The 14316-nt window shown below is 58.0% G+C and overlaps 2 protein-coding genes across 2 annotated transcripts in view; one reads left to right on the top strand and one right to left on the bottom strand.

Moving 5' to 3' along the window:
* Thop1 (thimet oligopeptidase 1) overlaps positions 1–7676 on the top strand; it is an 11903-nt gene extending 4227 nt beyond the window's left edge. The window contains exons 3-12 of the mRNA XM_005359011.3: positions 1816–1964; positions 2950–3057; positions 3633–3735; positions 4193–4353; positions 4950–5085; positions 5185–5551; positions 5725–5926; positions 6479–6794; positions 6997–7133; positions 7340–7676. Coding sequence (XP_005359068.1) covers positions 1816–1964; positions 2950–3057; positions 3633–3735; positions 4193–4353; positions 4950–5085; positions 5185–5551; positions 5725–5926; positions 6479–6794; positions 6997–7133; positions 7340–7495 — 1835 coding nt within the window. The 3' untranslated portion in view covers positions 7496–7676. The remainder of the gene's footprint in view (positions 1–1815; positions 1965–2949; positions 3058–3632; positions 3736–4192; positions 4354–4949; positions 5086–5184; positions 5552–5724; positions 5927–6478; positions 6795–6996; positions 7134–7339) is intronic.
* A 1703-nt stretch (positions 7677–9379) lies between these two features.
* Creb3l3 (cAMP responsive element binding protein 3 like 3) overlaps positions 9380–14316 on the bottom strand; it is an 8664-nt gene continuing 3727 nt past the window's right edge. Inside the window, exons 5-10 of the mRNA XM_005359009.3 lie at positions 13926–14063; positions 13164–13270; positions 11902–11970; positions 11194–11278; positions 10735–10831; positions 9380–10217 (exon numbers count right to left, since the gene is read on the bottom strand). Coding sequence (XP_005359066.1) covers positions 9835–10217; positions 10735–10831; positions 11194–11278; positions 11902–11970; positions 13164–13270; positions 13926–14063 — 879 coding nt within the window. The 3' untranslated portion in view covers positions 9380–9834. The remainder of the gene's footprint in view (positions 10218–10734; positions 10832–11193; positions 11279–11901; positions 11971–13163; positions 13271–13925; positions 14064–14316) is intronic.

Raw genomic sequence — 14316 nt, 5'->3', positions numbered from 1 at the left:
TATGTGGAGCACAGCTGTGAACTGTGTCCGTGCTCGTGTGTGTGTGTGTGTGTGTGTGTGTGTGTGGAGCACAGCTGTGAACTGTGTCCGTGCTCCTGTGTGTGTGTGTGTGTGTGTGTGGAGCACAGCTGTGAACTGTGTCAGTGCTCGTGAGCATGTGTGGAGCATGGCTTGTATTCATCCACTCCTCTTCTCGTGGTCTGGATCTTCCCAGGCTGTCGGACCTGGTGACAGACACATTATTCACTTTCCTAGCTAACTGGCCCTTGTTTTATTTTGAGTCAACTTCTCTGTGCCTCCCAGACTGTTCTAGGTCCTGGTTATCCTCCTGCCTCAGTGTGTCCTAGAGCAAACCTGCACATTCTCAGTGGGGCGTCTGCTTTTGTTTTCTGTTACTAGGCAGCATTCCTGGTGCTGGGGTTTTATGGTCATCCACATGGAGGTTTTCACGTCTCAGACAACAGAGGCCCCTCAGAGCTGAGCCCTCGCCGTCGGTGCGGATTTGGGCTGCTCACAGCACCCCTTTTTATGTCCCCACGTGGCACCCCGCCTCTACTCTTTGTCTCTAACATGATGCTCGGTGTTCCTGTTGCCACCTAGCACGGCAGCTGACCCAGAGTCCGAGGGCCACCGTGTCCCGGTCCCCCCATGTGGAAAATGGGCAGGAAAGGCATGTTCAGGCCACGGAGGCCTCTGCCTCAGATCCAACAGGGCTCTTCCTCCTGCATCCAGGTGTGGTCCAGATGGGCCTGCCACCAGCTTCCTGCGGCTCCCCCAGCTGGCTCTGGCCTTACCTACCCCTTAGATGCAGCTGGCTTCCTCTCCCTCACCTGCACTGGTGACCCTAGCCTCAGTTTCCCCTCGTGCATCAAGCCGTGTCTTCCTCTGGTCAGGTGGGAATCTCACGTAGTGGTGCCCCTTGGCACCCCTTCCCTTGGTCTGGCGTTGCTGTACCAGGCGCTCTTTGATATCCCTGATGGCCTGTTCTGCACGTCTTCCTTCCGCCCAGTGTGGTGGCTCTTGGCATGCTGAGGCAGGAGGAATACCACAAGTTCAGGCCTCACCTGGGCTGTAGCAAGACCTTGTTCAAGAACAAAGAGAGAAACAAGTGTGTCTGGGCTGTCCCATGAACTCTGCGTGGAGGTCCTGTCCTTTGTCCTCCCCTCTTAGGCTTCTTGGTCCTCCAGACCCTTTCCACCCCTGTGCGTGTGCCGGGCCTCCAGTCACTTAGTTTATGGGCAGCTAAAGTACTCAAGGGATCAGGTCCCTTCCTGCACTGGCTAGTGTCAATCACTGTAAACTAGGTCTCTGTATGACCTAAGCATACAGGGCCATCACCGCCTGGAATGACCCTTCATCCTTTCGCCAGAATGCTGTCCCTTTCCCGTCCCACACACATCCACACATCTGCTTTGTCTTGGGATGTTTCTTGTTGTGGAGTCCCAGTGCCCTGTGAGTGTCAGGCTCACTCCGGCATGCGAGCGGGGTTGCAGGGTTTCCCTCCCTTTGGCTGTTGTGGGTCCTGCAGTGGCGCGTGCACAAGACCTGATAGACCTGTGCTCTTATTCCTCTTGGCTTCACGCCTGGGCAGGGGACTGTGTCACAGGGCAAGCGTGTGTGACCCCACACTGGCTTCAGATTCAGGCATGCTCCTGCCTCAGCTCTATGGTACTAGGATGGCAGGCAGAAGCACCAGCCCCGTGAGTGGGTCAGCCATGGAACCATTGTCCTGAGGCTGCGGGTAACTGCACTCCCTTTGTCTCCAGTGCCTTAGCCTGGCTGGCTTCTCATCATGTCCCCATATCTCACTCTCAGTACAGAGGAACATTCTGGACTTCCCCCAGCACGTGTCCCCGTCCAAGGACATCCGCACAGCCAGCACAGAGGCCGACAAGAGGCTCTCGGAGTTCGATGTGGAGATGAGCATGAGGCAGGACGTGTACCAGAGGGTCGTGTGGCTGCAGGTGTGTGTGGGGCTGCTGGCTCTTCACTGGTGTACGACTCACCACTGCCCACGGCAGCCTGTGCACATGAGTCCCGGCGTGCTGAGGCCTTTGCTGTGGTTGAGGCTGTCGGTGAAGGACTTGTAACGATCACACAGCTGTAAATGTGAGGCAGGGCCCGGTGTGTGTGACCCTGGGCTGTCACTGCAGCACTTGGCAGGCTGGGGCAGCACGCGCTCCAGGGTAGCCATGCCACATGGGATACAACACGCTGTCATGGCACATGCTTCTCACCCCAGCACTCAGTGGGCAGAGACTGAGTTCAAAGCCTTTCAGAGATCCTGTCCACAGTGGGAAAACCTGCCTAGAACCCCCAATGAGGGGCTGGGGGCGTGGTCAGGGCGGACCCTCCTAGAGTCCTTCAGAGGGAGGCTGGGGCGAGGTTGTGAGTGAAGTGCCTGTCCTCCAAGGTTACATCCCACCACCAAAAGAAGAAAAAGAAGGTGCTGGCTCGGGTTCCCGCCAGCCTCATTAGCCTGTGTTCACTGCACAGGTTGGTACCTTTGTACACCCAGGAGTACCATGGCCACACCTGAGGCAGCCTGTGGTTGATATTGGGGTTCCGTTGTGTTGGTAGAGGCGTGCTCTCTGTAGTCTGTGCTGACTGGGAACTAGGGTCTTCCCTCTCTGTCTCTGAGAGCCTGGCTCTTTCCCGGGGACGGGAAGCCTCTGGAAGCATTCTTCTCTCCCACCGTCTGTGTCCCAGGGACTGAACTCTGGCTTGACCGCGATCTCCTCCTTTGCCCTCGGAGCCGGCTGTCTTGTGATCAGATCATGGGGTTTTTTTTTATTCATTTTAAGATGTTTGGGTTTTTGATTGCGTGTATGTTTTCCTGTCTGTGTGGGTGTGCTCACATGTGCTCTGCCCGTGGAGGCTGGAAGCAAGCGCTGTGTTTCTTGGGCTCTTGCCCAGGGTTTGACGTGAGCTTCTGATGGTCTCTTCCAGGAGAAAGTCTCCAAGGATTCCCTGCGGCCAGAGGCAGCTCGCTACCTGGAGCGGCTGATCAAGCTGGGACGGAGGAACGGGCTCCACTTACCTCAGGACACGCAGGAGGTGGGTTGCTCTCCCGAATGCACTCAGTCAAGGCCCGCAGACATTGTCCCCATCCTCTGGGGCCTGAGCCTAGGGAAGCATGTCTGTCTGTGCACGGTGCGTGGCAGCTGCCTGCTCGGCTGGGCCTGGAGTGTCTCGTGGCTTACATCCAGACCCCACGTAGACCACATGTGGTCCCCGGCACCTGTTCCAGTAGTCCCTGTTGAGTAAGCTGTGCTGGGGTTTCTGGACCCTTACTGCCCTTTTGCTGACAGCAGGGGACAGTCACAGCCTGCAGCCTTGATTGTTGTCCCTGTCCATTTGACAGCATGTCCCTGAGCTGATTCCCACCCTAGACCTGGCTCTAGCAGACATAGATATAGCCCCGTCTGCTCGGCCAGAACTCAGGCTGCAGGCTGACAGCTCGGAGGCCTGGGGTGTGGGAGAGGCGTGGCAGCGCCTCCTGTCCTTTGCTTGGTGGTTGTAGGAGGGGTGGCCTGGCGGTCTGGCAAGGCTGGTGCCCCCTCCCCCCGTTGCCGTGTGGGGACTGCCTGGAGGTCCAATGGAGGCCAGCGTCCCCCTCATGCTCTCTGCAGAAGATCAAGGAGATCAAGAAGAAGCTGAGCCTGCTGTGCATCGACTTCAACAAGAACCTGAATGAGGACACCACCTTCCTGCCCTTCACACGCGAGGAGCTGGGTGAGTGTGCTGTGGGGGAGGGTGTCCTCACAGCTGCCAAGGACACTGGGGACATCCTTGGGAGGTGAGAACTGGGTTCTGCTGGCCCAGATCCTTTCCACAGCAGGAGCCCTGAGCTGGGCGGCAGCTGGGGTCCTCCTAGCCTGGCACTGTTAGCGGTTCCCCTGTACCCCACCGGCCCCCGCCACACAGCGTGGGTTTCAGCTCAGGATAAGGGATGTTGAATCTCTGCCCAGGCCTGGAACCTTGGTGGATTAGCACCTTCATGTGGTTTCTGGGCTTTCGCCCTGCGGCTATGATGCCCCTGCCTCTCTGGTGCCCCCATCGTCTTTGGTGTTGAGGTCCTCAGGAACCTCCCTGGCATCTTACATGCCTGAGACGGTGGCCCAGTGTTCCCCACCACTCTTCAGCTGTCCCCACACGGGGTCAGGGTTGAGTATCCTCACTGCATCCACAGGCGGCCTTCCCGAGGACTTCCTGAACTCTCTGGAGAAGACGGAGGATGGCAAGCTGAAGGTCACTCTCAAGTACCCGCATTACTTCCCGCTGCTGAAGAAGTGCCATGTGCCTGAGACACGGCGCCTGGTGGAAGAGGCCTTCAACTGCCGCTGCAAGGAGGTGGGGCTGCAGCACTCATGGCCCCCCAGGCACCCTGCTGCAGGCTGTCCCTCTGCAGCTGCCCATGGGGCCCTGCACTTGGGCGCTCACTGTCACGAGGACACCTGGTAGCCCTGGTGTGGGTGTGGGCAGTCTGCACTTAGCTCTTGAGCAGGTGAGGGGTCTGAGCTGCAGGGGGACAGAGCAGGGAATGGAGGTAACTTGTCACTTCCATGGGCTTTAGGGTGACTGCAGCCTGGGTGCCTCACCTCCCGTGGCTACAGTTTGAGGTGGGCACCTGACTTCTGTGGACGGCAGACGCACTGTCCATGAACTGTGGGCCGTGGATTGGGGAGGGACTTTTACCCTCGTCCTCGGGGCTCCTCACTCCTGAACTCCCGAGGGCTCTCGTATGTGGCTGGTGCTGCCTCCATCAGGCCTGCTGTCCACCCTCCCGGACAGTCCGTCCTCCCCAGGCACAGTCCCCGCTGTCTGTTGTGCCATCTCTGTGGCAGGTCCACTTTCTGTGCAATTAGGTTTGTGGCGCCTCTCTCTGCACCCGTGGTCCTGTCTGGGTGGTGCAGAGGTGGATCCGCCTGCTGTCTGTGTCCCTGCAGGAGAATTGCGCCATCCTAAAGGAGCTGGTGTCCTTGCGGGCACAGAAGTCCGGCCTCCTGGGGTTCCGTACACATGCCGACTACATCCTGGAGATGAATATGGCCAAGACCAGCCAAACAGTAGCCACCTTCCTAGGTAGTGCTCCTCCTGCCCTGGCCATGGACTCCCGTCCCGTACACACACACTCGCACTCTCGTGGCTCCTGGGCTCTGGGTGACCTTGGTGCCTCTGCAGATGAGCTGGCGCAGAAGCTGAAGCCGCTGGGCGAGCAGGAGCGTGCAGTGATCCTGGAGCTGAAGGAGGCAGAGTGCACCAAGCGGGGGCTGCCATTCGACGGGCGCATCCACGCGTGGGACATGCGCTATTACATGAACCAGGTGGAGGAGACACACTACCGCGTGGACCAGAACCTACTGAAGGAGTACTTCCCTATGCAAGTGGTCACGCGTGGGCTGCTGGCCATCTACCAGGAGCTGTTGGGACTGACCTTCACGCTGGAGGAGGGGGCCGCCGCCTGGCACGAAGACGTGCGGCTCTACTCGGTGCGCGACGCTGCCTCTAGAGAGGAGATTGGCAAGTTCTACCTCGACCTGTACCCCAGGTGCGCTCGGGTCCCACATGGCACCCGGGTCACTGTTGCTCTACTGTCTGCAAGGGGGTAGAGGAGGAGGGACCCAGGGCGGCGTGGAGCTCTAGCTGTGGAAAGTGCCCCCGATACCAGCTCTGGCTGTCTGGGTGTCTCTTGTCTCTGTCCTGACCTCACCTTATCATCAGGGAAGGGAAGTATGGCCATGCGGCCTGCTTCGGCCTACAGCCCGGCTGCCTACGGCAGGATGGTAGCCGACAGCTGGCCATCGCGGCCATGGTGGCCAACTTCACCAAGCCGACCCCTGACACGCCTTCCCTGCTGCAGCACGATGAAGTGGAGACGTACTTCCATGAGTTCGGCCATGTCATGCACCAGCTCTGCTCCCAGGTGAGTGACGTGGGGCGCCTGGGGCTCAGTGCGAGGCTGGGCCAGTGCCATGGACAGGTGCATTCACCCCTCTTGGCACGGGCTGGCCTTTGGCCTTCCGCTCTGCGTAAGTTGATTTTACATTTGCTGCTTTTGTGGAGCGGGGGGCTGTGTGCATGCATGGGCCATGCCTTGCGTATGCAGAGGACAGTTGCTCCCTTACCCGCTGTGCCGTCACTGGCCCACCTCTCCCTCCCGCCCTGTCTGGTGTGATGGTGGCCTGCCTGCAGTAGTCCCGCGCCCTCACCACGCTGCCGTCCACCCACATATCTGAGATGGCTTTGGGATACGGTGCAGCCCAGCCTCTCCCAACAGTGAACTCTTGTGTGCGCCTGCAAGGACTGGAGGCATGAACCTCGTAAGTCTTAGCGTGAGGCCTAGGGACCCGAAGACATGAGCGGCACAGTCTCTGGCCTCAGCGTCTGGTGGCGTCTGGTGTGCAGGAGCCTGTGGAGCTGGCAGCTGCTGGGACTGCCCAGGGGCTAAGGCCTTTCCTGCTTGTGCCCTGTGTAGGCGGAGTTCGCCATGTTCAGTGGGACCCATGTGGAGCGTGACTTCGTGGAGGCGCCTTCGCAAATGCTGGAGAACTGGGTGTGGGAGAAGGAGCCGCTGATACGCATGTCTCAGCACTACCGGACGGGCAACGCGGCTCCCCAGGAGCTGCTCGAGAAGCTCATCAGGTCCCGCCAGGCCAACGCGGGCCTCTTCAACCTGCGGCAGATCGTCCTCGCCAAGGTGGACCAGGCCCTGCACACACAGACAGACGCCGACCCTGCTGAGGAGTATGCTCGGCTCTGCCAGGAGATCCTCGGGGTGCCAGCCACACCAGGTAACTGCAGGGGGGGCTGCCTGACTCCACCTGAGGCCTTAACCCATGCTCACAACCCAGCACCTGCCACGAGCGTCACCCCAGGGGCTGCACAACCTCAGAGCATCTGGGACACGTCACCAGAGGCCCCACACTGTCCCTGCCCAGTCTGTCCTTTCCCGGGGGTGGACACTACAGCCTGCACCTCACTGTGTCTGTCCAGGGACCAACATGCCAGCCACCTTTGGCCACCTGGCTGGCGGCTATGACGCACAGTACTACGGCTATCTGTGGAGTGAGGTGTACTCCATGGACATGTTCCACACGCGCTTCAAACAAGAGGGCGTCCTGAGCCCCAAGGTGAGTCTCAGTGCACTGCCCTCGGCTACCTGTGGTGGGAGCCAAGGACGGGGCCAGCTGCATGCGGCTCCCAGCTAGGCAACCCCTGGGGTCTGCCTCTGCACATGCGCTCAGCCACTGAGCCTCTGCCTACAGAGCTTCCCCTTGGCATAGGGAACCCCAGTGCCAGCCCCACCCCCTCTGACCCTAATCTCCTTTGCCCCCAGGTCGGCATGGATTACCGGACCAACATCCTGAGGCCGGGGGGCTCTGAGGATGCCAGCACCATGCTGAGGCGGTTCCTAGGCCGTGACCCTAAGCAGGATGCCTTTCTCCTGAGCAAGGGCCTGCAGGTGGAAGGCAGCGAGCAGCCTGCCTGCTGACCGCAAACCAGCCCGCTGCCCTGTGCCTTAGCCTAGCCCAGGCAGGGCGGCCTCAGCAGCTCAAGGTCCCCCTGTCCTCAGGGCCTGGCCTCAGGCTGCCCTGTGGCCTCCTTCTTGCACTAGCCCCTCTCCGGTACCTGGTGTTGGACTTGGTTCTCTGGTGCAACCATTAAACTTCACACAGGGCCCCTGCCTGCTCCTCCCTCCGCTGCTCTGCCCGCAGGCTTCGCCTGCCACATCCCAGAGCTCAACTGTGACATTCTTGGGTCACATTACAGTCTAGCTATTTGAGGGTGCTAAGGGACAGTGCCAGGGTCACCTGCTCAGTGTGTCACTCAGGGTCATTGTATCTGTTCTCAACAACCAGCTTCTGGCTGGACCTTTCTAGGGCAGGTGGGGTGAAGACGGACAGGGCTCTGCCACCTGCTGGCTGTATGCAGTATTGCAACCTCTAGCCACCATTAAATCTGCATTTAAAGAAAAAGACAGGGCCTCGTGTAGCACACAACTGGAAAGCTAGCCATGGCAAAAGAGAGCCAGTGAGATTAAAACCCCAATCCTCAGTTCACACAAGATGCCATGTTAGTCACATGAAGACACGGAGCCACCCTCTTCAGACAGTGACACAGCCGGTGGCTCACACACACACAGGCCTGCTGGCCTGAGTTAATCCCCAGCACTGTGTGAACGGCTGTGCGGGATGTCCTCGTTAGAACACTGGCTGCTCTTGCAGGGTACCCCGGTTAGATTTCCAGCACCCATACGATGGCTCATGACCACCCATAACCCCAGTTCAGGGGGGAATTAGTGCCCTCTCCCGGCCTCCAAGGGCGCTGTTCTCACATGTCTCCATGCAGGGGGTGGGGAAGGAGAGCTGGACAAGTTGCTCACTGGTTAGAGCACTCACCAAACTTGCAGACAGGCTCAGGACTCCTCTTGCTGCAGCTCACCTCACCCCCACGGCACATAAAGACTGAAAGAAGGGATGGCTGCAACTTTCAGATAGGGTTAGATGCAGATCGTGGGGCGTGTCCAAGGGGATGAGGTATCGCAGACAGCGAGCTGGAGCCCTGAGTGGACTCAACAGATGTACCCCAAAAGGAAAAGTACATGGGATGCAGGGGCTGCATGTTTCACCCCAGCATTGGGCAGGGGCGGGTAGCTCTGAGTTCCAACCAGGCAGGGCCACACGTGTGTGTTGTGTGCATCCATGTGTGGGCTAGTGTAGGCCCCTGTCCCTGTCCAGACCCCTTTTCCTTACTCCCTTGACTGAGGATCTCGGGCTTTGTCTGACGCCTGCCCTTCCATAAGGCTGGCCGGTCCAGGCACCTCAGGCGCTGCCCACGCTGGCCTTGAACTCACAGTGATCCTCTTGCCCCTGAGTGCTGACTGTCTTTTCAGTGACCGCCACATCCCTGGCTGTTAGACAGTCCACAGCACCAGATGCCTCATCTATTCTAACGCTGGGCTGGCTCATTGCATGCTCCAGCTTCCTCACTGTAAACACGGCAGAATGGGCAACCGAGATTTAGGGTGAGGTGGGCCCCGGGAGATGGGCGGAGGCTCTGCCGCTCTCCCTGCCGCTCTCCAAGGTGCTGAACACACCTAGGTCTAGAAGGCCGGTCAAACCCCAAGTTAGGCTGCCTGCCAGAGCCCCAGCCTCTGAATTAACATACACCATACCACTTTTCTCTCACAATACTGTGTGTGTAGACAGGGTCTAGTGTAACCCAGGCTAGCCTCAAAGTCCCTGCAGACCCAAAGATAATCTCGAACTCTTTTTTTTTTTTTTTTGGAAGTGTGGTCTCACTCTGCAGACCAGACACCTGGTGGTGCCTACTGAGTCTCGGGACGACAGGTGTGTGCCACCGAGCCACAGCCTCTATATTGTCAAAATACTTTATTGATGGTCACAACAGTCTTAGAAAAGGGGGTGTTTGGGTGGTGGTGGCTCATGGCTTTAACTTGGCACCCAGGAGGCAGAGGCAGGAGAATCTTTGAGTTTGAGACCAGCCTGGTCTGCAGATTAAGACCCTGTCCCTACAAGAAAAAAGGGAGGTGGATGTCTGTGCGCTGGGTCCACTGTAAAGATTGCATGCTGGTGTTGGGGAGCCCAGGTCCCCAGTGATCAGGGGACAGGGAAGGCTTCATGGGTTGAGGGGTCATGGCTCAGGTGTGAGTGCCTGTCAGGGTCAGTATGAGTAAAGGCGTCTAGTTCTTGTCCTGCACAAGGGTCTCTGCTTGGACCTGGCAGCCCCACTCTGATGAGATATGCGGGGGATCAGATTACGGAGGAGGCGCTGTCAGTCCACCTGTGAGTCTGGGCCTGCTACTGCCGGTCACAGCACCTCCAGGGGACCCCGCACCAGAGGAACCCTGAGCCATCTTGGTACCCAGGACAGCCACATCTCCACCCCTGGCATCTCCAGCCCTACCCGGCCTGGGCTGAGCAGAGATTCCAAAGCCACCCAGTCCAGCAGGGTGGCCGTGCCCAGGTCCTCCGTGGCATTGACCAGCACCAGGGTAGAGTTGTCTAGCTCTTCTGTCGAGTTGCTCAGCATTGGTATTTCCAGAAAATTCCCCCAGTCTGCACCAAGGCTGCTAGAAGGAGAGCCTTTGTGGGGTGTGCCGACGTCTGGCCAGGGTCCTGGGCCCTCGGAGCCTGGGGCGCTGTCGGGAGCCACGCGGGATGCAGCGTGATTGTGAAGGGTTCTGGAAAACACTGGAGAGAATTGCGGAGTTGGGAGGAGAGCACGGAGGCAGAGTCCCGGTCTTCATTCCCTGACCCCAGCTTCGGGGGCCTCCCCTGCCCCAAGTGGGCAGGATGCAATGGGGACTGTGTCCCCCGGGTTTGTCACACTTATTTCCATTGTGTGCACTGTAAATTTGGGGAGTACCACAGCACCCCTGTGTGGGCCTGAGGCCAGCTTTGCATGACTTTGTTCTTCCTTTGTGGACCTGGGAATTGAACTCAGGTCGTCAGCTTGGCAGCAGGTGCCACTCTACCCCGTCCCCTGATGGGATTTGGTTTTGGTACGTGTGTATTTATTTGTTGGCATTTTTGTCAGGGGTCTCGTGTAGCCCAGGCTGTCCTGGGTAGCCTAGAATAACCCAGAACTGATCCCCTGCCTCTACCTCTCTGATGACAGGCCTGTACCATCATCTGATTTCTACGGTGCTAGCACTCTGCCCACTGAGCCCCGCCCTCACCCTGGGGCCAGGGGGCGGGGACCACCTACCTCGCACTGGCACAAAGTCTCCAGGGCTGTCGGCCTTGTTGGAGTCGAAAGGGCTGATGGAGGGGAGGATGATCAGGACGAAGGACAGCAGAAGGACCTGCCAGACATGGGGCGGGGTCACCCCATCCTTCCCCCTCCCCTGTGAGCACATCTGAGCTCACAGGCAGGGAAACTGAGGTCCCACTAGCAGAGGGTGGATGAGACTTTTTATTTTATTTAGACGGCAGTGGGTTTATTGAGACAGCGCCTTGCTTTGTAGCCCAGGCTGACCTGTAACTCACAGCAGTCCCCCTGTCTCTGCTTCCTGAGGTTTATGACAACTAGCCTGTCCCACCATGCCAGGCTCCAAGGTTCTACTATTAAAGACACTCACCTCCCCCACTACCCATTCGACTAAGGCCAAGCACTACCACAACCCCAGTCTTGGGGACCCCATGAGCGCCCACAGATGGGACTCACCGCTACGCAGGTGCCTGCATGGGCAGACTTGCTGGTCGACTGGACCACGAGAGCCTGTAGGTGTTTCAGCTGCTCCAGAAGAGACCTTGCAGGGAGATGACATTCAAGCTGAGCCCTGCAGGCCTCCTTGCTCCTTGGCCCTTTCTGAAACCCTCAGCCTCCTCGGTGCACTATGTCCACCCTTGCTAGGACACCCTCCCTGCGTCCCTCCTGCTGCTTTGCCCTGCATTCCTCTATCCTGCCACGCTGTAGACTCCGTCTGTCCTCAGGATCTTTCTTCACGCTTTGGCCCCTGAACCAAGGACATTGTTTCTACAGACAGGTCTGAGCTGGTTTGTTCTTGCTCACCCCACAGGACTTTGTATATGCCAATTCTTCTCTAAACAACTCTTTCTTTGTTTTTGCTTTTCCTTTTCCAGACAGGGTTTCTCTGTGTAGCCCTGGCTGTCCTGGAATTCACTCTTGTAGAACAGGCTGGCCTTAAACTCAGAGAGATCCACCTGCCTCTGCCTCCTGAGTGCTGGGACTAAGGTGTGCGCCACCACCTGGCTTCTAGCCAACTCTTACACACCTGTCACAGCCCCAACACAAATCCCCTCCTTGGCAAACAGAGGTCTCACTCCTGATCTCCTGCAACCGCTATGGGGTTTGTCCCTGGAGCTCCTCCGTGGGCAAAGCGTAGGACCCTCCCGCTCTCAGCACACTCACAGATTCTGCTTTTCTAGATGCAGGACCTTCCTCTGCAGCTCCTGGTTCTGGGCGGTGCACGCTGACATCCTGGGAAGACAAGGACCCGGTGACACTGAGACCATGCCTGTCATCCACCAGCCCCACGGACACTTCCCACTTTACACACAGGGATCCGGTGACACTGAGAGCTCAGCCACAATGCTGCTGTAACATCTTTGTTACTTGTGTGTCCTCTGGTGTGTGCATGCCTGTGGAGCCTGGAATGGACTCAGAGTGGCTCCTTCAATCTCCATGGGTTTTGTTGTTGTTGTTCTGTTTGGTTTTTGATTTTTTTTAAATAAGAGACAGGGTTTCTCTGTGAAGACCTGGCTGCCCTTGAACTCAGAGATCAGCCTGCCTCTGCCTCCTGAGTGCTGGGATGGATTAAAAGTGTGTGCGACAACCACCTGGCTCTCTCGGCTTTATTTTTGTTTTAAAATATGTGTTAGCCGGCGGTGCAGGTGCTCATAACAAAAGCAACATGGTGTCCCAGTGGCTGTGAGCCGCCAGGTGCTGGAAATCAAACTTGGGGCTCATGAGGAAGCTGCAAGCACCTGTACACGGTGAACCATCTCACCAGCCTCACCTGGTCAGCTAGGCTGGCTAGCTAGTGAGCCCCAAAGAATCCCCTGCCTCGGTTTCTCGAGTGCTGGCATGGTGGGCATGAGCCCCCACACCAGGCTGCAGTGCCCCATCTCCTACCCGAGCCCATCCCACCGCCGTGCCCTGTGTCCTACCTGAGCCCATCCTAACATCCTCTGTCTCATGCTTTCTAGGCCTCATGACACTCAGGCAAAGACAGAGTGCCCTGACCACACACACACACACACACACACACACACACACACGCACAGCCCCCTCCTTCATCAGCGCCATTTCCCCTACCCCACCCCTCCAGCCCCTGTCATTCATACCCTCTGACTCCTGTCAGTCAATTCCTCTGACTGCAATCATTCCCACCCCTCAGTGGATGCAGACAGCAAAGTCGCCTGACCCAAGTGTGACTCCCACAGACCCCCATGCGAGAAGCAGAGAGCTGACCTCCACAGGTGTATGGTGGTGTGCCTGTGTCCACGCCCACAAACCAATCAGTCACTGCTCAGGCCCTCCCTAGCCATCCTTGGACTCCTGACATTTGTTCCTAAGTGGGACACCAACCCCAATTTTGTTAAGCTGTAAAAACTTGGACTATCTCTGCCTCAGTTTCCCTTAGGCTTGTGTGGCTGTGGTGCCCACCTTACCGGTTCTCCAGACCATCGATGTATTCCTTCTTCTTCTTCCTGCTTTCCTGAGCTGATTGTTTATTCCGGATTTTTCTGCGGATTTTCTTCAACACTCTCTCCTCATACTGCAGAGTGAATGGGAGGGATGTCCTGTCAGCCTAACCCCATCCCCAACCAGTGATCTGTTTGTTTGCATGAGACAGGGGCTCGTGTAGCCCAGGCTAGCCTCTAACCCACGTGACATTGAACTTCTCATGCTCCTGCCTCCCCCTCCCGAGTGCTGGGGTGATAGGCCTGGGGCACCCTGCCTGGTTTCTGTGGTACTGCGGATGGCGCCCAGGGCCTTGTGCATGCTAGGAGAGCTGCATGGAGCTGCACGAGCAACCCTCCCCTCCCCTTGCATTCTTGCTTCATCCCTAGAGTATTCCAGAGCTCTGATGCTTTCCTGGTTGCGCGCACAGTGGAGACCCCACTGAGAAAATGTGGGCTTACCATCTTGACGCTGGCTCGGGCCACATCGCCACCTGGTGGCAATGCTTGGGAACAACGCTTTACCGTCAGTGTAAATGGAAGGTAGGCGGATCTCTGTGAGTTTGAGGCCAGCCTGGTCTACAGAGTGAGTTCCAGACCAATCAGGGCTACATAATGGTTCCATCTACAGGGTCACACACCCCAGGCATGGTAGTGCACCCCTGTCAGCACTCATGAGGCGGAGGCAGAGGGATAAGAGTTTGAGAACAGCCCCAACTATAGGGTGAAGCATAGACACAGCCCACAAACCTTGGTGAGAGGCAGCTGGGTGGGGAGGGTCACCCCCTCTTTAGCCAGCAGCTTCTTCTCGTCCTCTGTCAGTACCAGATCCTGGCAGTGCCCACTCCCAGATCCCAGCAGCTGGGAGGAAGCCAAGGAATGCTGTTGCTGTGGAAACGAGGGGATGTCCATTAGAGATGTACAGACCCTGAACTGTCACCTGCCGGGGAAAGTGAGCAAGACCCTGTTCCCCAAATAAAAAGAGGGGTGTGGCTCAAGGCTGGGGGTGGGGCTCAGGGCTGGGAGTGGGGCTCAGGGCTGGGGTGGGGCTCAGGGCTGGTGGTGGGGCTCACGGCTGGAGGTGGGGCTCAGGGCTGGAGGCGGGGCTCAGGGCTGGAGGTGGGGCTCAGGGCTGGGGGTG

This window comes from Microtus ochrogaster, linkage group LG1, assembly GCF_000317375.1.
Source record: "Microtus ochrogaster isolate Prairie Vole_2 linkage group LG1, MicOch1.0, whole genome shotgun sequence".
Taxonomy (NCBI): domain Eukaryota; kingdom Metazoa; phylum Chordata; class Mammalia; order Rodentia; family Cricetidae; genus Microtus; species Microtus ochrogaster.
Note: the sequence above shows the minus strand (reverse complement) of the source record. Positions and strands in the feature narration are given on the sequence as shown.